The following is a 22,336-nucleotide window of genomic DNA, read 5'->3' as shown; positions in this document are numbered from 1 at the left end:
CACACTCCCCATCCCACAGGATACCCATTCAAGCCCCCACAACAACCCCGCCACACACACACACACACACACACACACACACACACACACACATGCACTCTAACCCAGCACATCCTCATGCTTCCACCTGCTACTCTTCTCTCTCTCTCTCTCTCTCTCTCTCTCTTTAAAGCTCACCTCTTTTTAAAGCTCTCCCTATTTGACCCCAGGAAGTAGAGGCTTGAAAAGCACTGAAAACATTCGGCCTATTCAACTTCAACAGTCTAACTTTACTCTTGCCCCACACAGATGCATATTAGCAACAAATCTATTCATCTTCCACAGTAACAACATATGTCTTTCGCTAATGAGACCGTGCGAAACAAACTCCTACTGCTGGTACCGTTGCCTTTGCAGCTGAGGGCTAAAAGTACTGTCCCCCACCAGACTGTCGGACGATGAGAGAGCAAGAGCATGATGCTGTCGTCTAGCCCATCGTCCCCCCTGTCTGTGTGGACCACCAGACAGAATTGGGTCAGAGTAATTAGCCCGATAGAATCTTCATCAAGTCAACTGGAGGGACAGGTGCAGCTAAAAATAAAGCAGTGATGCTGCTCACTTCCTGTCTGACCAGAAAGGTGAACAAGTCTGAAATATTGAGTGCAGGAATCCACTGAAGCATCCTTTCATGCCATGGCCCTAACACATATCCATTGTTCTGTATGCATTTAAACAGCTGGTAAAAAATCTCATTTAGCTCAATTTGACAGAAAAACACACAAGAACTCAAATGCAGCAAATATGCTTCTGTCTTCTGAGCAAGCTGCTTTGAAGACGAGGGCCTCCTTACGAAAGTACAAACATATACGTTACAACACACTGTTGGGATTTGTATTTGTGCACTGTCAGTGCACGTTATTTGGACTTTCTAATTCCCTACACCCACCACCTCACCTCGTGGTTAACTCAGCAAGCACAAATCTGTGCCTGGGCCCTGCTCCTTTGGGTGTGAGTGTGAGCAGTTTCACTGGTTCTTCCTGAGGATTTTCCAGGGATTAAGAGCAGGAAGCCCGCACACTGCAGATGATAGCCTCCGCTTGTTGATGCCAATGGCTATTTGTTGTCACTGCAGAATACCTTCTTTTCTTCTTCTCCGTTTCCACACTTTGGCAGTTGGCAGTCAAACAGACTGAGAAAATGTTCCATGTTTAACCTTACAGTCGTAACCCTCATCTTTCATCCAAACACACACACACACACACACACACACACACACACACACACACACAGAGTAAAGTAGCATTGTTAATTCAGCTTCACTTTGCCATATTACCCTTGTCAGACCAGCACTCATAAAAATAAATCAGCATTTATCATACTGAACACCACGGTTATCATTCCTATTGACGGATGCCATTGCCAATCAATAGGATATCAATTACGCCTTTGGAAAGCCATACTGCTGTCTCAAATCATTAAGGCATGTCTTGAGACGCAACATATTTATTAAAGCAGCCAGGCTGGCTCTGTTCAATCTGAAAAAAAAAAGACACACAACTTGGTCACTTACGCCACAAGAGCAAGAGCATGAACCCTGGGCGGCTATCCCTCCAACGGAGAGCATAATTCAGATGGATGACAGGGCACCAAGTGAGCCATCTCTGCTCCCTACACATATTGGATTTCCTCTCGACCGCGAGTGACCACAGATCCTTCTATTCTTGACTGTCAGCTGACCTCAACCCACAGTCGGTTCTTGAATCGGACCTGGTGCATAGCTTCGAATGCTATTACGTTGGGTGTAAGCATTTATTGATGAAGCACAAGCACACAAAGGAGTTATTCATTCATTACATCTTATGGAAGTTTCTTTGTCTCAAAATGACAAATTTATCTATCATGATGTTCATTTGGCAAGTCTATGAAGTAACTATTCAAACTATTAGAAAAAAACAGCCTAAAATTAAATGAATAATATTTCATTTGGTCATATAGGCTACGAATTTCTAGGCATTTTGTTGAAGTGGTCATTTGCGTATCACGGTGAAAAAGACAGCTCCTCTGGTGCTTGTTTTCAGCATATTGACTGTCTGCTGACCATAGCGTCTGTCAGAGTGCTAGACTATTCGGATGGCTCTCTCTTTGATCCCTCTCTTTATGTCCCAATACAATAGCCTAATTCACTCAATTGATTGTGAAATTCAACACATTGCTGGGGAAACAAATGCTTAATGTGTGTACAGTATGTGTGTGTGTATATATATGTGTGTGTGTGTGTGTGTGTGTGTGTGTGTGTGTGTGTATGTGTACAGTATGTGTGAGAGTGTGTTTGTGTGTGTGTGTGTGTGTGTGTGTGTGAGTGTGATAGTGTGTGTATGTGTGTGCCTGTGTGCTTCTGAACACACAGTAGCTCTTTGGGTTGGTAGGTCTTTATACCACAGTGCATAAACCACAGTGGAAGGTGAATAGGCCCATACAAACAGATGGGAACAAAAACAACAGCTAGTCTTACAAAACAGTAAGAAATAAGACACAGCGCCTACTCTGAGCAACACCTAAACATCTGAATTAAGCAAGAGCACAGCATTCTATAAAAGACTGCACGAGTAAACTCTGTGATATGTAGCCAAAACCAAAGCTCATTTAATGCCCCCCATCTCCTCACGCTCTTGAGGAAAAAGGAAGGTCCTCATAGTCATATTGATGTTTGTCGAGGGGCTTCAAATCACAGAAGCGCCTACTGCCCAGACCCGGCTCTCATAACCAGCCCAAATGAGGGGGAGCCACGACTGACAGGATAATGAGTGGGGGCAGTGGCCCAGGAGGGACACTCCATTACCATACATGCAATCACCGACAGCCTTGTGTGTAATCAAGGCAAGTCGAGCTCTTTTTGTGCAAGTGCCCGTTACATAACCCGGATCATCTCTGCTCATCTGATAACAGGGCACTGCAGGATCTGGGTGAAAGGGGAAGCACTGGCTTTAAGTCAGCCCAGCTCTTCAACATCAGGAGGGGGACCTGCTGGCTGAGAGTGATGGTGATCATATGAAAGATTCTAGCCAATTCCAGATCAATCTGACGTGCTCATACGTGGGTTGAACAGTACATCCTTCATTTCAATACAATGGGAAATTAGACGAAAACGTGTGGATGCAATGCGACAGGACTACACAAACATTCACAGAACATTCAAGGTCGACAAATAATTCCAAGATAGATTCTGATATACTGTAATATCAAAATCTACAGCCTGGGGTGAACAAAGAAGTGTGTGTGAGTGTGTGTGCGCGTGCATGTGTGCGTTTGTGCGTGCGTGTGTGCGTGCATGTGTGTGTGTGTGTGTGTGTGGGAGTGTGCACACTTCTCTGTAGATATCACTGAAAAAATGTAGGCAGGCGTCGAGTGGGATGCAAAGCAGGGTCTTCATATGCACACCATAAACATTATGACAGAATGTAAAGTGACTACTCCATGCTAACAGACACAATGCTATACACTCCAGCAGAGCTTGCCAGTGTTGTGTTCAAATGTGTTTGCGGGCATCCCTAATGGGGCAGCCGTGGCCCACTGGTTAGCACTCTGGACTTGTAACCGGAGGGTTGCCGGTTCGAGCACCGACCAGTGGGCTGCGGCTGAAGTGCCCTTGAGCAAGGCACCTAACCCCTCACTGCTCCCCGAGCGCTGCCATTGTAGCAGGCAGCTCACTGCGCCAGGATTAGTGTTTGTTCACTGTGTGCTGTTTGTGTTTCACTAGTTCACTGATTGGGTTAAATGCAGAGACCAAATTTCCCTCACAGGATCAAAAAATTATATATACTTATACTTATACTTAATGAAGTACTCGTGATATGGTAGAGCGACAGCTGTGGCAGAGGAGCTGTATGGGAGGATGTGCTCGTCAAGTGAAGTGTGAAGTGTTCATGATATGCTGATTTGTCCAGATATGGCTCTACTGTAAAAGAAAAAAATGCTGGTGTGGTGCAGTGGTGAGCTCTTGTTTCTGGAGAATATGTACATTAGGTTGCTTTTGAGAGGGCTTGATTGCTTTGAAAAGTAATTTTCTGACAGCAAATAGTGAAATCTGAGAGATTAAGCCTTTGTTAAAATCATTCAATCAAGTGGGGATGGGGTACACATTTAATCAGGAAGAATGGGAAGAATCAACATTGCCGCGACATTTCAATATGTAGGATAGGCACAAGGAACAATGGAAAGGCTACAGTGTCACCAGAGCTGGCAACTCTCCCATTTGACAAATATCTCACTACTTTACACCACACATGCCTTTTCCACACTAACTTTTCATCTTTGCTTCCTTCTTTGTGATTTTTGTATTACGACACATTTGTAGACAACAAGATCCGAGTATTACTGTAACACAATGCTAAGGTCACTGGGTGGATTTAGAACATGGCAGCTTTGCCACGTTGCTGACTGCCTCCAAATGAAAAAAGTGCAACAGTGTTTTGTTTATCGACCATTAACCAAACGACTAAAGTGATCAATGAATGCACCAAGAGGGTCTGATGCGTCTCTTGGACCAAGAGTCTCTTGATCTCGTGAATGAGTGGTAGAGGAAGAAGATGGTTCCTGGTTCCAACTCTTGAAGGGTCACAGACAGATGTCTGTATTGTTGGCATGTGTGAGGTTGTGAGAGTGTATGAATGGGTGAATATGAGGAATGACACTGTAATGCACGCTGAGTGCTCTGATGAACAAAAAGCACTACAGTATATGACTTCAGTCCATGTACCAGTATGCACTGAGCCAACACCAGCGCCTGGCCTTGACATACTGTATGTGTAGCCTTCACGCATAACTACTGCCATTATAAATCCATCGAAAATAGCACTCAATATGTTGATTCCACAGCCAAAGTCATACAAATAATATTTTAAAAGTAGGAATTATATGTCAAGTGCCATTTTGGTGTAATGAAAGAGGGAAGGTACTGACATCTTGAGAATCACAAAGGATAGAAATTCAATACAGAGACGATGTTAGTTCAGTCTTCTAACTCTTACGTATTGATATTGTGCCTTTGCTATAGATAAGCTCTACATGATGATGAGCCAAACAGTGCATTTCCAAAGTGTGTATGCAGCCCACAGAGATTTTAATGAAGTGGTGTGAGATGGAGTTTGGCCAGGCCGTGGGGTGAGCTTGTCCCTGGGCTCTGTGGTTTCAGCAGTAATCAGAGCCCCTCCACGCACCAATTATGCCTCCCTTTAGCAAGTGATGGGCCAGCATCATCGGACATCCGCACGGCGCATAATCAACAGGATACGCGGCAACACGGGAGCACAGCTAGCGTGGGAGTGTGGGAGTGTGGGAGTGTGAGATGGGAACATGGCAAGTGTGTGTGTGTGTGTGTGTGTGTGTGTGTATGTGTGTGTGTGTGTGTGTGTGTGTGTGTGTGTGTGTGTGTGTGTGTGTGTGTGTGTGTGTGTGTGTGTGTGTGTGTGTGTGTGTGAGACAGAGAGAGAGAGAGAGAGAGAGAGAGAGTGTGTATGTAGGTCTGTTTGTCTGAACATGTATGCGTGTATTTGTTTATGCAAATGTGTGTATGCAATTATGCAAATGCATATGTGAGCATGCACATGGAGTACGTGTGAGTTTAGTTGCAAACTAATAAAACGCCATGGAAACGAGACTCAAGAGTCTTTAAGTCTACATGCATGTGTGTCTGTACTCTGCAAACACAGGAAACTCAGGAGGAAATAAAAAACGTATTTAACTGCCTCTCAGTCTTACTGTGAATCAAGTCAGTCAGCTTTCTCCTCTATTTCATGCTGTATCACACAATGCCCCATATTCTATTCAGATCTCTGAATTAGAGTCCTGGAAAACAGGGGTGAAAAAAGCAGCAAATGAAATGAACTCACTTGCAGCTTAGTGGGGCCAATTTGCAGCCTTTGACGCTTTCTGAGAGGGCCTGTTTTGCCAAGCACTCTGCGTTAGCACATATTATGCAGCAAATTCTCCAGCAATGCCTTTGGCTGCACTTTAACATCTTTATCTGAAGGAGCCACATATTGCAAACAGCCTTGTGAAGATGATTAAGCAAGGCAAATGGGACCAGAGCAGACTGCAAAAGTGTCATTGAAACCCAAAAGAAGGGTTTGTTTTTCTTTTCACACTTTTCACATTACTGTAGTTTCCCCTCCTGTATTGCATACGGTTGATGTTCTCATTACATTCATTACAGTTACATAGCATTATGAACTGGTATGAACATTTACAAATATCAGCTTTGGCAGCCTTCTAATTAGGTATGCTAACTACTAAAACAACTAGGAATTGAACTGACTTGAAGTCAAATTGAGATGGAAAGTGTGTAAGGGCAGGGTGCTAGCTCAGCTTTGGCAGCACTCTATCAAAATAGAGATACCAATAATAAAAACAACAACAACTCTGAATTGAACTGAATTTAGAGAGGAGCAGTGTGAAAGAGAAGCAGTGTGAAAGAGGAGCAGTGTGAAAGAGTAGGGTGTGGCAGGGTAGCTGGTATGCAGAGGTCCAGCCCATCACACTGACCTCCCTGTGGTGCCCGCCATGGCCTGTAGGCTTTACGGGAGGCGTGTGTGGCAGTGCCAGGCATCAGGCGCCCATCCCGCCTCTGGCAGCGGCATGCACCTGCTCCAGTTCCCGCAAACAGGGCGAGCCGTGATGAGATGAGACCGAAGAATGGCAGACAGGAAGAAAGAGGAGAACCCGTGCCAAGGTCGTAAAATTCTTGGCACGGAAGATTCGCTTACCTGCACTAAAAACAGGCAGCCCACAAAAGATGACAGAGTAGTGTTCTGTGCCTCATTCTCTCATTCTCTTTCTCTCTCTCTCTCTCTCTCTCTCTCTCTCTCTCAGTCTCTCCCTACCACTAATTCTTCTGGATTCACAACTGTGCCATCAGCCGATGCTACCCCATTCTGGTGAAGGAAAACCTAGAGGGGATTAGACTGTCTGCCGTATCCTGAGCAACAGCCATGCTGCGGACAACATTGCCGTGCATAAACACACAAGGAATAAATCAAGTGTGTAAGCACTCAGGGTTATGATCATCAGTGATCAAATCAGCCCTGGCTCCATCTCCAGGTGACAACGTAAGCACCCAGAGTATACACAAACAGAAATAAATAAGGGCCTAGGGAGGAGAAAGCCAATGAGATGAGGCTCTGATAAAGACAGGAGGAGAGAGACAGAGGGAAAGAGAGAGAGAGGGGAGGGAGAGAGAGAATGAGCAAAAAATAAAAAGTAAAGGAGAGGGAGTAGGGTAGGAAATAGAGACAGAGGTAGAGAAGGAGAGAAAAAGATAAAGTGAGGGAGGGAGAGAAAGAGAGAGGGAGAGTGAGAGAGTGAGTGAGAGAAAGAGGGAGAGAGAGGCTGACATAGGCATCCCTTTTCCTTTAACAGATGTGAGGCCCCTGCTGGCTCCACATTAAGTTGACAGACTGCTGTGTCAAAGCCTGCTCCATCCTCCCTCTCTCATCCTCCTCTGTTCCTTCTCTCTCTTTTCATTTCCCTATCCTCCTCTCCCTTCTTCACTCTGGCTTGCCTCCTCTCCTCTCCCCTCCCCTCTCCTCTCGCCTGCCATCCTCCTCATCTCCTCTGTCCTTGCATCCTGGCGACACCCTCTTCTCCTCTCTCACACTCTCTCCATCCCCTTGTCTCTCCTGTCATCCTCTTCTTGCCTTTTCTCTCAGTGTCTCCCCTCAGCCTACACTCAGAGCCCCAGTAGATTTTCACCAGGATCGAGGAGAGAGGGAGAGAGAGAGGGAGAGAGGGAGGGAGGGAGGGAGGGAAGAGAAGAGAGGCAGAATGTGATGAGATGACACACTCCAGCGCGGGGACGCTGTCTCTAGATGAGGCCCTTTCACGCTTTCACTCTCATGGCTGGTTTTCACTCAACCCACAGAACAACATGTTGACAAACACAACTGGAGGCTGGTGGAATCTCCGGTTGCCACTTTTGGATCAACATTGCATTTGCTGCTGTTTTTGAGTTGAGTGTAGAAGGGATATATAGGTGGATGGATGGATGGATAGATAGATAGATAGATAGATAGATAGATAGATAGATAGATAGATAGATAGATAGATAGATAGATAGATAGATAGAGGGTGTGATGAGTGTGGGAAAAAACAGGGACCAAAGAGAGCTATGTTAGCCCTCAGGTATCTTTCTCCAGCTTCCTCTCAGGGTTAGTTAAATTTGCTATTTATAAGCCCTCAGGAGCGCGAAAGAGTTCACACAAGGAGGATAAAGTGACCCACTTAGTAGATAATGGTATTCAAAACGAAATCGGAATAAAAGGAGAACACACACACACACACACACACACACAAAAAACCCTATCAACTTCCCCAAACACAAGCGGACCAGGCTGCTGCTTATTATACTTAGTACTGAGCCATTTCACAGAGATGGTTTACTGCTGCACATGGAGCATAAAACGGAAAATGAAAAATTCCATCCTTGTCTTCATCTTGTTTTGTTTGCATGTGCTCATGTTCAAATGGGTCTGTAATTCAAAAACAATTCCCCATTGTACGACAGAACTCTTTCAAACGGATTAAATCTTATTGTTATGGTATCCTAAACACAAATGTCAGAGAATAGATTATACAGATATACCATAAACAACAGCCGGAGATATTTACACAGATACTCACTGCTATGGAGGTAGTACTGTTACGTAATGATCATAGGTCATAAAAAACAAATTTCCCACTTGGGTTGCCAAACCAGGACACAGATCTATGTCGGAAATCACATCATTTCATGTAGGAGCTTTATATAGAGTTCTTTGGCTTTCATCTGACGGGGAAAGGCCAACACAATGACACCGCCTCATTTTTCAGAGGGAGACGCAAAGATGGTGCAGCCAAGTGCCCCAAGCCGACTATCTCATTCCATTCCTCAGAGCCTTGAAGAGCCCAGACACAATCATTTATCCATTGAGCTTACTAAGGTCTCTCTCTCGCTCTCTTCCTCTCTCTCTTTTCCTCTCTCTCTCTCTCTCTTTCTCTCTCTCTCTGGAACAAGACCCGGTGTCCTGACACGAGGCAACCGCATCAGAGGCCAGAAGCAAAGTGTTCCTCTGGAGAGTTGGAGAAAAATAGTTGTTTTCATAAGGAGCAAAGGTCCTGTAAGACCTGAGAGGAACTCTTTGTGATGAAGCACCAAAAAAAAAAACCTCAACTTATTGTGTGACAACTCACAACTGACCAGGGCTCGGGGCCAGGGCAAAGTGAGTGTTCAACAGAGATTGCGAGAAAAAAGACCTCTCTCTCCACCCGCCCCCCCCCCCCACCACCACCCCCCACCACCACCACCCCCCATTCTTTCTCATAGAAGAGAATAGAGTGCCTTCTAAGTCAGGTGCTTTTAGATGAAAGAACTGAGATCAAACGATCCTGGTACATGGTGAACGTAAAAAGCCCACATCTACTCATCTCTCTCTCTCTCTCTCTATCTCTTCTCTCTTTTTCTCTTTCCATGGTTCCAGGATAGATGACAGCATTTTACATGTTTGAGCAAGGAATTCTGTGAAAGCCACCCACTAAGCTGGTAAAACTATCACATAACAACAGAAATTTAGTATCTTTCCCCGGCACCTGCGTGTGACGACACAGATACAATTCATGTAAGCCAAACTAAATACCTTGAAAGAGTTCTGCAACCCTAGGGCAACATGCAGCAGACAAGCATAGCATGCAGTATTGTGACCAGACGTTCTAGAAAAACTCTGAAAGAGGGTGATCTCATCTCATATATCCTTAACAGGCAGGCGTGGAGGAAGTTTTGACATTTTGAGGCCAGTGGTCTGCAATTACGGAAGGGGAAAAAGATAAATTAAATGGAGGCAGTTGTTGGTGCACTTGAAGTTTAATTATCAGTCTCCGAGTCAGCATCAGACCGACACTTCATCTTCACAACAAGTGTGTGCAGATGTGAACATGTATTAGATAGGCTAATCCACTGTAATGAGACCTTGTATTACAAAAAACAAAAGTTGAAGGTCAGCGAACCTGGACTTTCTCCTCAGACACTTTATGTTTCATTTTTTTTTTTCCGCATTGCATACAAATTGGATTTTCTTCATCCTGGATAACAAAGTGCAATCTATTTCAAAATCCATTTCATTCTATGACAAATTAGTGTCTGAGGCCAATGATGCAGGAAGTGAATTGAATGTTGAATGATTTCGAAGTGTCTTGTCTATCGTGCCGTTCATCACACTCCAGGGCATTACGGGCCAGGGGCTAGGAAACGCACACGCATAATAACATGAGGTGCGCCCACGCATCCGCCAATACCTGACTGCTCTCAAATGTTGTTCAATCTGTGATTGATTGGCCATGTCTAGAATGAGGTAGCATCTGGTAACGGATGGCATCTCTAAATTCCCATTCAGAAATAAAGAAGCATTAACAAAACAATGGGAGATGCTGTTGTGGTACGGGCCACAATCTCCTATTCAGAATGCTATTCTATTCCATTAATCTATTCAAAAAAAGATCTCATATCGACCCATCAGGCATTTGGGAAGTTCAAATGTCATTCAAGTCCAAGTCAGGAATGCATTTTGCTATTTAGGTGTGGGTGGATGGCTAGCTTATTGTAGATCAGATGCTCTGAAATGAAGGACTAACTGGAGCCGGAGGCAATATCACAGCACATCCTTCAGGTTTAATTACATTCACCCACACTCTACACACTTCACTCCCTCTTACACTCTCTCTCTCTGTCACACACACATACACATACACATACACATACACATACACATACACATACACATACACATACACATACACATACACATACACATACACATATACATACACATACACATTGATGGAGGCTCATCTCACTAGGAGAACGCAACAGCCTGGGCAGGCCAAGCTGCTCGGTTAATTACTCACACACACACACACACACACACACACACACACACACACAACTGCGTCGGCTCGTTTGGCTGAGCAGGCCGGGCTGTTCAGTTAATTACTCGCTGACAAACCTGCGCACTTCATTCCTGGAAATGAGTAATGAGATGACTAGTCAAGCACAATGCACTGACCCATGTTTTGTGCAATTAGATTAAAGAAATACAGCAATTTGCTTTAATTACAGGTAGGACTGTTTTCCATTGGGGCTGACTGGAGTCCCACTGGCGAGTTTCATACATGCACAATGGGGACATGAGCTTGGGCAGTTAAGATAAGCACAGAACGCCTACAGGAGGTCCGCGACTAGTGAGGTGGAAACTATAAGTCTTTCAGGCCTGAATATTAAATGATGTATATGCATAAATACATATGTAGCCAGGGCTGTAGGTGTGTGTGTGTGTGTGTGTGTGTGTGTGTGTGTGTGTGTGTGTGTGTGTGTGTTTGTGTGTGTTTACACAGGAATCAATCCCATTAAAATTGCATATGGTGAACAACTGTCTCATTAAATGCCTGCTAAAATATGCAAATACAACTAATGAGTTTGTTGGCAGTGCTTTTTTCGATTACAACTAAAAGAAAACATTTTTCATAGTTGCAGGGCATAGAAGACCTTTAAGTGAGAGACAGGAAGAGTTGCTCTGAGAACAGTTACAGCCCTTGGCGAATAGATTACCTCCCTCAGCATGAGTTAAGACAAATGACTGTATATAGCGCTGAGGATTTCCGTACGCAGCGCTGACACCACGGGCTAGTTCCTGCATGGATGCAGGCCGCAAACATAAGCAAAAACAAAACAAAATGACCTTGATGTCAGGCTCACTATCTCTCACACTCGCACTCTCTCTCCACCACTGTGATGTGGCACTTGCTAACAAAGGAGAGAGTGAGACAGAGAGTGAGATGGTTAATAGGATTATTTCATTAGGGCCGACTTGTTTTATGCTAATGCCTGCGTAATTGCCCGGCTAAATGTCCGCAGATCAGGACGTTCACTTTGGCCATCTTCTAATTGCCCTCCCTTCTCTCATGCCTGCAGTGCCATGGTTAATTAAAATTCCCTGTGAACTGCCTCACAAACCAGACACAGAGAGACAGTATATTTGTGTGTGTGTGTGTGTGTGTGTGTGTGTGAGTGTGTGTGTGTGTGTATGTACAGTATTTGTGTGTGTGTATCTGTCTGTGTGTGTGTGTGTGTGTGTGTGTGTGTGTGTGTGTGTGTGTGTGTGTGTGTGTGTGCGTCCATGAGAGAAAGAGAAATTAGAATGATAGGCCTGGGGACCGCCCTGTCAGACTTCGCCCAGCTCCCGCTGCTGCTGTGCCATGCAGTGCTCATGTGATGGAGCGGGCTCCAGGAATGAATTGCGGGGCCTCTGAGGGTGCCCGTATGAATCATTTAAACGCGCCAGGGTTTGGAGTGCTTAGGAGCCCTCTGTAGGGCCTCCACAGGGGGGCCATCACTCTCTCCCCTCCTGCTCCCCTCCTCTCCCCATGACTTCTCACCTCTCCCCACTTAGCCCACACTCCCCTCTACTGTCTTCTCTTTATCTATCTATCTATCTATCTATCTATCTATCTATCTATCTATCTATCTATCTATCTATCTATCTATCTATCTATCTATCTATCTACCTACCTATCTACCTCTATCTATCTATCTATCTATCTATCTACCTACCTACCTACCTATCTACCTATATCTATCTATCTATCTATCTATCTATCTTTGTCTCCTCTTCTCGATTTAGCTCTCTCTCCTGCCTCTCAATGCTGTTTCTGCCTGCTTTTTCTTCCCTCTGTGTTTTTTTAAAAGGACTCGTTGTTGTGCAGGCTGAGCAGGAGTGAAGAGGTCAAGCCCACTCACCATGCAGGCCGCTGACGCGTTCATTCCCTGCAACCCACTCCACTCCCACCTCCATCACGCTTCACAGCCATGATACATTGATTACAGAGGCCAGGGAGAGGGGGAGGGAGAGAGGGAAAAAGAGCACATTTTTGTGTGACTAAACGCAAAAATACAGTAATATAATGTAATTCCTGATTTACAGTTTTTCTCAGTCACTTTGGTGCATTTCTTGAATCACCACAAATATTTGCACCACATATCTCGAAACAATTTGTGCAAACTGCACCACACAGTGGATTACCTGCATAGGCACGTAACTTGCTAAGAATGCTTAGTTTATGTCTCAAAAGCAGATGTTTATGCCAATCAGTATGTCAGTGCCATCAGAATGACATGTTCCTGTGTCACTGTTATGAACAAGATACTTTCAAAATATTTTCAAAATGTCACTTGACAGATTACATGTGACAACTGGCTCAAGACTTCTGAATGTAATGACTCAAGCATTGAACCAATGCCTAAATGTTTTGAGATGTAGATCAATTCAACTGTGTTTGTGTGTGTGTGAAAGAGAAAATGTCCGACAAAAGTCAGTCCCTCGTGCAGTTCATCGGAGGCTATTTGTTTTTTGACCCACGGGGTGAAAATGGCCACACAGCTGCGCGGGGCTCGAGACACGGTGTTAACATCAGCCTCTGTCAGCACGGACGCAGGTAAGTCCACCATCCCAGCAGCCTCGGCCACTCCAGACACACTCCAGCTGGGAGACATCTGGCCACCGCCACCACTCACACGGCAGAAACACCACTCACCAGAGCAGCAGGGATAGAGAGAGAGAGAGAGAGAGAGACAGAGAGAGAGGGAGAGAGAGAGAGAGAGAGAGAGAGAGAGAGAGAGAGAGAGAGCGATCACCCTGCCCAGGGTGGAGGTCTAAACATGAGTGAGAGGGAGGGAAGACAAAGTAAAGAAAGCGAGCAAGAGTGAGTGAGAGAGAGTGAGAAAAAGAGAGAGAGAGACAGAGAGAGAGAGAGAGAGAGAGAGAAGTGTTCACTGGTGTGCTGTGTTCCTATGTTGTCTGACGCAAGCAGGAGCAAATAAAGAAGAAAGATAACAGAGCAGAGAAAGTGCTGGTCAGGCACAGCACTGATGATTGGAGAAATGAAGAGACATGGAGCAGGAGAGAGAGAGAGAGAGAGAGAGAATAGAGAGAGAGAGAGAGAGAGAGAGAGAATACAGAGAGAGAGAGAGAGAGAGAATACAGAGAGAGAGAGAGAGAATACAGAGAGGGGGGGGGCTGATGTGGTGCATTTGAGTGTGCTGTCTGTGCTGGCGAGTAGGAGGGATAGTAAACGCGAAGGGAGAAAAAAACAGACTGAGATAAGAGAGCAAATGGGGATGGGGAGATGAGAGAGAGAGAGAGAGAGAGAGAGAGAGAGGATGAGAGATCACCCTGCCCAGGGTGGAGGTCTAAACATGCACGAGTGAGAGCGAGGGAAGACAAACTAAAGAAAGCGAGCAAGAGAGAGAGTGAGAGAGTGAGAGAGAGAGAGAGAGAGAGAGAGAGAGAGAGATAAAGGAAAGCTTGAGCAGAAGGAGAGCGCATTTGTTCCATCCCTAAGACTGCACACTTCTTGCACAGGACTGAAAGAGTAAAAAAAAAAAAAGGAAATGAACAAAAGGCAGAAAAAGAGCTTGGCCTCGCCTCTAGAAAAAAACGAATCCCTGACACTTTACACAAGAGCACAGGGCCCGAAAGCTCCCCCTCTCATCCGCTAACTCTCCCTTTCACGTCCCCCTGTGGCAAGAGGGGGGGGGGGGGATAAGTGGGAGAGTGGGGGGGTGTGGAGTCTGCAGAGGAACGCAGAGTGTGAGGGGCAAGGGCTTTAATTAAGGTAATTGGCAGCCACTGGAGAGAGAGCTTCCAAAAATACACGCTGCATTACGCCCGTCTCTTTGGCTGTTCGGCGTGCGCCTGCCGAGATGCTGGGCTACAGTCATCCAGAAAATGGTGATTATTTAGGGCAGGGCCTGAGCGCGGAGCACCACCTCATCCATCAGGCTTATGTGCATACAATGAAGTTGGGGACGGCTGAGTTCTCTTCTTCATCACTACAGGACACCCTCCATTTTGTGTGTGTGTGTGTGTGTGTGTGTGTGTGTGTGTGTGTGTGTGTGTGTGTGTGTGTGTGTGTGTGTGTGGAGTGGGTGTCAGTACATATAACAGCTTAATGCATTACACTACTAATGCGGCCCACCACATCATCGACTCGATGACTAAGTTGCGCCAAAGCGGGCAGGGGCACTGACGACAGAGTGTGGAGAGCTCTGCAGGGAGGGGAAAGCGACGAGTTGGGGGGGTGGGGGGTTCTGCTACGTTCCAGGAAATGTGCACGCAAAAACCTGAGCGAGTCATCACAAACTGGGCCAGCGGCGTCCTTAAAGGCTCTCAGCTCATTTCCCAAATGAACCGCACACTCAGTGTCACCACCAGGGGGGGGGGATAGGGTTACCACAAGGCCACTCGGACTCACATTATTTTCACGTCAGCTCCATCTCAAGCCTTAAGAGGCCTTACTGTAATCAAGCTAACTGCTGCTTATGGTGGATTCACAGGTGTATATAGAGAGGTGTGTGCACGCACATGTGGAGAATTGTGATGAATGCAAACTTTTGCACTGACATTCACGCATGCATGATTTACACTTGATTTCCCACTGAATATTGAAGCATGTGTGGCTCTATGGATTTGAAGCATATGTGCAAATATTCAAACACACACACAAACACTTCTACATCTGCTCATGCAAGCCCACCAATCTGTGTGTAAACACATTTATCCTAATGAGCCTTTCCATGTGCACTCAAATGCTGTTGGAGATCAGGTGCGCGCGTGTGTGTGTGTGTGTGTGTGTATGTGAGTGTGTGTGTGTGCACATATGTAAAACTTCTACCCACAATCCTTAGAGTCAGATTGCTAATAAAAGAGTGCAGTACAAGCATTTTGAGTTTGATCCATAACTTTAAAAAGATGTAACATTTTGTCTTTATTCATTCTTCATCTGTATTCATCTGTATTAATCTTCTTCTGTACAAAAATCACTGAAATGTGTGTATGTGTGAGTTTGAGTGTGAGTGTGTGCATGTGTGTGTGTGTGTGTGTGTGTCTGTCTGTCTGTAAGTGTGTGTGTGTGTTTCATAAGAACCCCCAGACTAGCAGCATCCTCCCCTCTCCAACACCATGTTTTGTGCAGAACTCACTCTGACTTCCATGAACTGCTCGCCCGGTCGCTCTCGTCACCGCCTTTGCCGAGAGGATGAGGCAGTCTGGAGGGGAAGCGTGACAATTCGCCTTATTGATTTTTGTCAGGAGTGCTGCAGGCCAGCAGTGGCAGTGCAGAGAGATCTGAATTATCCCGGCCTGTCTGATTCAAACACAGCCGTGCAGTTGGGCACTGGAGGAGCAGCACTGAGTTTCACAACCGGGGGGGGGTGGGGAGAGGGAAAAACGAAACGAGAGAAAGAAACAGGAAAAGGCCTGGTGGTATCATGTTGGGAAATTAGAAATTACATGACTCTAGTCAGAGTGGTTTTCTCAGGGAGCAAAAAAAGAGGGTGAAGGAGAGAGGGAGGGGGAATTTCAAACTTAATAAAAAAAAAAACAATATATTAAGCCCCTCTCAAATTGGTTTCATACAAAAAAATAGAACAACAGATCATATTTATACTTTACAGACACTGATACAAGAAAACGTTAAAGGTCAAAAACGGAAAAATATATGGATGTTTTTGTGGATTTCAGCAAAGCCTTCGACTCCGTTTGGCATGAAGGTCTCTTGCTAAAACTACTTGATTGTGAAATTGGTGGTAAAACATATAACATCATTAAAGACATGTATGAAAACATCAAATGTTGTGTAAAAATAAATAACAAACAAACTGATTACTTTCCTCAAACAAAGGAGTGAGGCAGGGCTGTTGCCTGAGTCCTACATTATTTAACATTTATATCAATGAATTAGCTAATAAAATTCAAAATTCATCCTCGCCTGGTCTCAATCTTTTGGGAAAAGAAATCAAATGCCTGCTTTACGCAGATGATCTTCTCCTGCTATCGTCAACGGCACAGGGACTACAAGAGAGCCTTTCTCTTTTGAACTTAATATAGCATAACTTGGGCCCTTCCAATCAATATGGAAAAAACAAAAATAATGACTTTCCAAAAAAAACATTCGAACATAAATAAATATAATTTTACCATTGGTGGAAAACAACTAGAACAAGTAAGAAAATACAACTACTTAGGACTGACCATTTCTTCATCAGGGCAATTTGATAACGCTTAATCAAAGACCTATCCCAAAAAGCACGCAAAATGTTAAAAAATACTACATGTTAAGAAAATCTCTATTTCAATATAATCCTTCCATCAAATTATGGAAAAAGATCTTTGATTCCTTAGTAAAGCCAATATTACTATCACGGAGCCGAAATTTGGGGTATAAAATATAAAGACAATTTCAAACATGGGACAAAAAAGCCAAACCGAATTATTACATTTGGAATTCTGTAAAAATATTCTAGGTTTAAACAGATGTGCACCTAATCTAGGCTGCAGAGCTGAGCTTGGAAGATTTCCCCTCCTTGTAGACATACAAAAAAGAGCAACCAAATTCTGGCATCATCTTCAGACTAGCAATTCAGAGCAATATCACCACACTGCTGCCCAGCTGAGGAGTGAACACCCAGAGAGTGACCCTTAAACTTCATAATACAAAAACACAACCTGAAAAACTGCAGCTCAAGTATTGTTTCAGTAGCAAAAAGAAGTAGAGAACACAGCAAAACAAAACTACATTAACACATGGAAATGCAAAATCGAACAAGTAAATAAGATACACTGCTACAGAACTATTGAATTGATTACAAATTGGCACCATATTTAAATGAAATTAAAACCATCGTCATAGAAAACTCCTGTCAAAGTATCGACTGAGTGATCATTCCCTTGCAATAGAAAAGGGTAGACACCGCCAAACCTGGATAGCTCGTGAAGATCGAATATGTAAATTCTGTAATACGGGAGTAGTAGAGGATCGAATGCCACTTCCTCACAGAATGTCCCAATTATCAACACTTAAGAGCTATATTCTACCCACAAATTGAAATCACTTGTCCCGCTTTTATGACTGCCACCAATGAACAAAACTACAATTCCTCCTGGGAGAAATAGATAAATGTGCCCACTTAGCCTACCAATATTTACAGTCCTGCCACATTTTAAGAGAAAACTTCACATAGAAAAAGTGCATACAGTATATAGTTTTTGTTAAATAGTTTTATATAGACTATTGTATAAGTTTCCTTTAAATTTAGATTTAAGAATGCATGTTTAAGTTTTCTTTAAACATGGATTTAGTTACTATTTTTTTTTAAATATAAGTTTTCTTTCTTTTAGTTTAGATAAGTTTCCTTTCTTTGACCCCCCTTAAAACAAATATTGTATATGTTTGTATTGTCATGTTACTGCTTTGGCAACACTATTTTCTGAGTCATGCCAATAAAGCACATTTGAATTTGAATTTGAATTTGAGAGAGAGAGAGAGAGAGAGAGAGAGAGAAAGGGAGAGAGAGCAAACAGACATAGAGGGAGAGCACATGGGAGAGGAAAAACGATGAGTAATTTCCCTTCAACGGTAGAGATGAGATAGGCTTGCAGTTTTTTTGTACATGACAGCAGGAGAGGAAAGACCTGGAGTGGTCCGTGTTCAAAGCCTGAGTTGACATCTCTCTCTCCCACACACACACACACACACACACACACACACACACACACAGTCCCATAACCCCATGGAGCGGGCCCTTCGCTGTACAGGTGTGGAAGACACGTTTCCCGCTGACCTTTTGTGTCCAGCGGTCATCGCGCACCATTCCACCAAAACACAATAAATCACCGGCGAGCTTCGCTCAGTCACCCGAGACTGCTCTAACGATGACTCCATTGCCACGGTAATCACTCGGCCTCGCCTGCAGTTCACCGTGACCTGGATCTATCTGGCAAGAGCCACAGCGCCCCTTCAGCCAAGCAGACGCACTGTATGGATGGACTGGGCCCATTAACTGAGCTCCAGTAGAGACCATTGATTTACATTGATCATGAATTTTAGTGTGTGTTAACTTCACTCTCCAGACATGAGTGACAGATTGACAAACACTGTTGCCAGCGTGAGCTAATCGAATCCCACTGGTTCCCTCTTCCTCCGGCCGCGTCAGGGTCGGAGTCTTCCTCTCCCATCTTGCACTGAGCACCTCACCCCGACACCACCACCATCACCTTAGAGTGACACATTCACACGGCTCGCTGACCTGGGGGTGGGCCAATCAGACGGCATCTGTCTCTGGGGATGGCCAATCAGATGCCCCCGTGCCCTGGGGATGGGCCAATAAGGCGGCACGGAGCGTGAGATGAGCGGTGGCGCTCTCGGCGGGCCCGGGCTCGTTTTCATAATTATGGCTGCTGGAAAGTTTGCTTTGATTAATGGCCGTTCCCCGGGAGTTGACATGGGATGCGGAGCTCCGTAATTGGCTGGATGTCAGGGGGGGATTCTCCAGGAGGAAGTGCGCTGAGCCTCCTGATGCCTGCATGCCTTTTATCTCAGCACTCATAAACATGCAGGTCACCACCCCTCTATTGCTCTCTCTCTCCCTCTTCCCCTCTATTGCTCTCTCTCTCCCTCTTACCCTCTGTTGCTCTCTCTCTCCCTCTTACCCTCTATTGCTCTCTCTCTCCCTCTTCCCCTCTATTGCTCTCTCTCTCCCTCTTCCCCTCTGTTGCTCTCTCTCTCCCTCTTCCCCTCTATTGCTCTCTCTCTCCCTCTTCCCTCTGTTCTTCTCTCTGTCATTTCTTCTTTTCTCTTTCTTTTTCCCCATCTTGCTTTCTTACTTTCCCTCTTTTCATGTTCTCCCTCAAGCACTCAGACAACATGCATACCACCAAACATGGAGCAAGTGAAACTACATGTGACAGTAAACTGAATTCTTCCACGCACACACACACACACACACACACACAGACAAACAGACAGACAGACACACACACACTCACTCACACAGAGACAAACAGACACACACACACACACACACACACACACACACACACACACACACACACACACACACAGGCCAGTGTAACTGGAGGGTGGTTGTCTTGGTGAGTGTGACACACCCTGAGAGTTTTGATCATAACAGTGTCTCTTCCACTCTAACAGATAAACCTCATGAGACGATGCTGCCGCTAACGTCACCCACAAACTACACCCTCTCCACCCATCTCACTGTCACCCCAAACTACACCCTCCACCCATCTCACTATAACCCTGACACCCTCCACCTATCTCACTATAACCCCAACACCCTCCACCTATCTCACTGTAACCCCAACACCCTCCACCCATCTCACTGTCACCCCAAACTACACCCTCCACCAATTTCACTGTCACCCCCAAACTACACCCTCCATCCATCTCACTATAACCCCGACACCCTCCACCCATCTCACTCTCACCCCGACACCCTCCACCCATCTCACTATAACCCCAACACCCTCCACCAATATCACTGTCACCCCCAAACTACACCCTCCATCCATCTCATACTCTGTTTGTAAAAGATCAGTGAAACTCAGACATGACCATTCACTACCGTTCACTACCGAGTTTGCATTGAAGACATCATTAATGTTGAAATTGACCATCGTGATTTCGAAAGCAATATCTGCATAAGTGTAGTACAGAGGCCCATTACCAGCAACCATCTGTCTTATAGTCTAAAGGCACATTCTGTTTGCTTATCCACGTGTGTCATTTAAAAAGGCTAACAAATTATTAGAAAGCCCTTTTGCAATTATGTTAGCACAGCTGAAAACGGCTTCCCTGATTAAAGAAGCAATGCCACTGGCCCTCATCAGATGAGTTGAGTATCTGGAGCATCTGCCTGTGTGGGTTTGATTAAAGTCACAAAATGGCTAGAAACAAAGATGTTACTCTTGCTCTGTGAAATGAAGGCAATTCCATTCAAGAAATGCCCAAGAAATCGAAGATGTCATGCAATGATGTGCTTCTCTCTTCACTGAAGAGCCCAAACTGGCTCTAACCGGAATAGCAAGAGGCGAGAGGGCCCCAGCGCACAGCTGAGCAAGATGACGAAGAATAACGAAGATAACGTTCAAGTTAGATCTGCTGCAAAGGAGATAACAAAGAGTAGGCCTATCATCTCTATTTAACATGATGTTTTTTGACATTGTAAACGTTCTCTAAGAGAAGAGTGAAAAGCAGTTTGCAGTAAAGCTAACCAACGTCGTCTCTATCGCCGGAAAAAAATAGCAAGCATCCTAACCAAATGAAATGCTCGGCGGGCCGGATTAAAGTGCTTGCAGCCGGATCCGGCCCGTGGGCCGCAGTTTGCCCACCCCTGTAATCTAGACAAAGTTGTAAGGAAAAAGCCATACCTCACAATGGGCAATAAAAAGAGATTAAGATTGGCAAAAGAGCCTATTATGGACAGACAAATCAATGTGTACAGATTAAAAAGAAGGTTTCTGAGATGTTGGTCAAATGCTGAGGGGTGTTTGAATCCATCTGTCAAGCATGGTGAAGTGAATGACATGGTCTGCGGGTAGCAATGCCAGTGATGAGTTGGTGGAAATGGGTATAAAATGGGAAATGTACAGAATAAAAGGAATCTAGCAGAAAGAAGGCTATCACTCCAGTTTGCAATGTCATGCCACACACTGTAGACAGCGCTTGATTGAAGTCAGTTTCCTCCAAAAAGAGGACAGTGACCCAAACCACAGCTTCACACTATGCAAGAACCATGTACTGTAGAGAAGAAACAGTCAGCAGTCTGTCTATAATGGCTGAAACTCTGGCTGAAGTTAGTATTTCTCAACACACCTAGCCATTGATCAAACCAATCAAATTTATCACACACGTCCACAGCCTATCCCAGTGGTTCTTAAACTGGGGGTCGCCAAAAATATTGAAGGGGTCGCAAAATGATTTGCAAAGTCAAAGGCTGCCATTGACTTATGCCTGTGGTGTTGACATAGCCTACCTTTGAGAGAAGACATTTTCTGCCTCTGCTTCCAATGCCCATCTCGCAACATTTCTAAACCAAATTTCACCGGTTAGAGAGAAGGGGGTTGCGAGACTTGGCCCATGTTCTTTGGGGGGTCGCCAAAAAGTTTAAGAACCACTGGCCTAGCCTACCCTTAACACTTACAAAATATGTCAACCACTCACTCAGATACTTTTATGGATGGTGGTAATCATTTCAACACACACACAACACACACACACACACACACTCACACACACTCTTTCATTCATGGTGGATTCCATTTTCTCTATCATTTCTATCAGGATATGTTTGGCGTTGTAATGGCTTTGCAGCCCGTAGGTTTGTAAGTTTTATGAGGTTCCCTTTGGCTACTGCAAGACTGAGCATAGGGATGGCGCTGAGCATTGTGGGATTAAACGCAACAGAGTGGATCTCATTATCCGT

The 22,336-nt window shown here is 44.9% G+C and overlaps 1 protein-coding gene across 2 annotated transcripts in view; it reads right to left on the bottom strand.

Annotated features, from left to right (window-relative positions):
• LOC125304293 (zeta-sarcoglycan) overlaps positions 1–22,336 on the bottom strand; it is a 235,675-nt gene that overhangs the window by 193,903 nt on the left and 19,436 nt on the right. The window contains exon 1 of one of the 2 annotated variants that reach the window (XM_048258437.1): positions 16,037–16,104. The exons of the other annotated variant lie outside the window; for it this stretch is intronic. Within the exon in view, the coding sequence (XP_048114394.1) occupies positions 16,037–16,048 (12 nt within the window). The 5' untranslated portion in view covers positions 16,049–16,104. Of the gene's footprint in view, positions 1–16,036; positions 16,105–22,336 lie in introns of those variants that run through there. 2 annotated transcript variants of the gene reach the window in all.

Source organism: Alosa alosa, chromosome 1 (assembly GCF_017589495.1).
Source record: "Alosa alosa isolate M-15738 ecotype Scorff River chromosome 1, AALO_Geno_1.1, whole genome shotgun sequence".
Taxonomy (NCBI): Eukaryota; Metazoa; Chordata; class Actinopteri; order Clupeiformes; family Clupeidae; genus Alosa; species Alosa alosa.
Note: the sequence above shows the minus strand (reverse complement) of the source record. Positions and strands in the feature narration are given on the sequence as shown.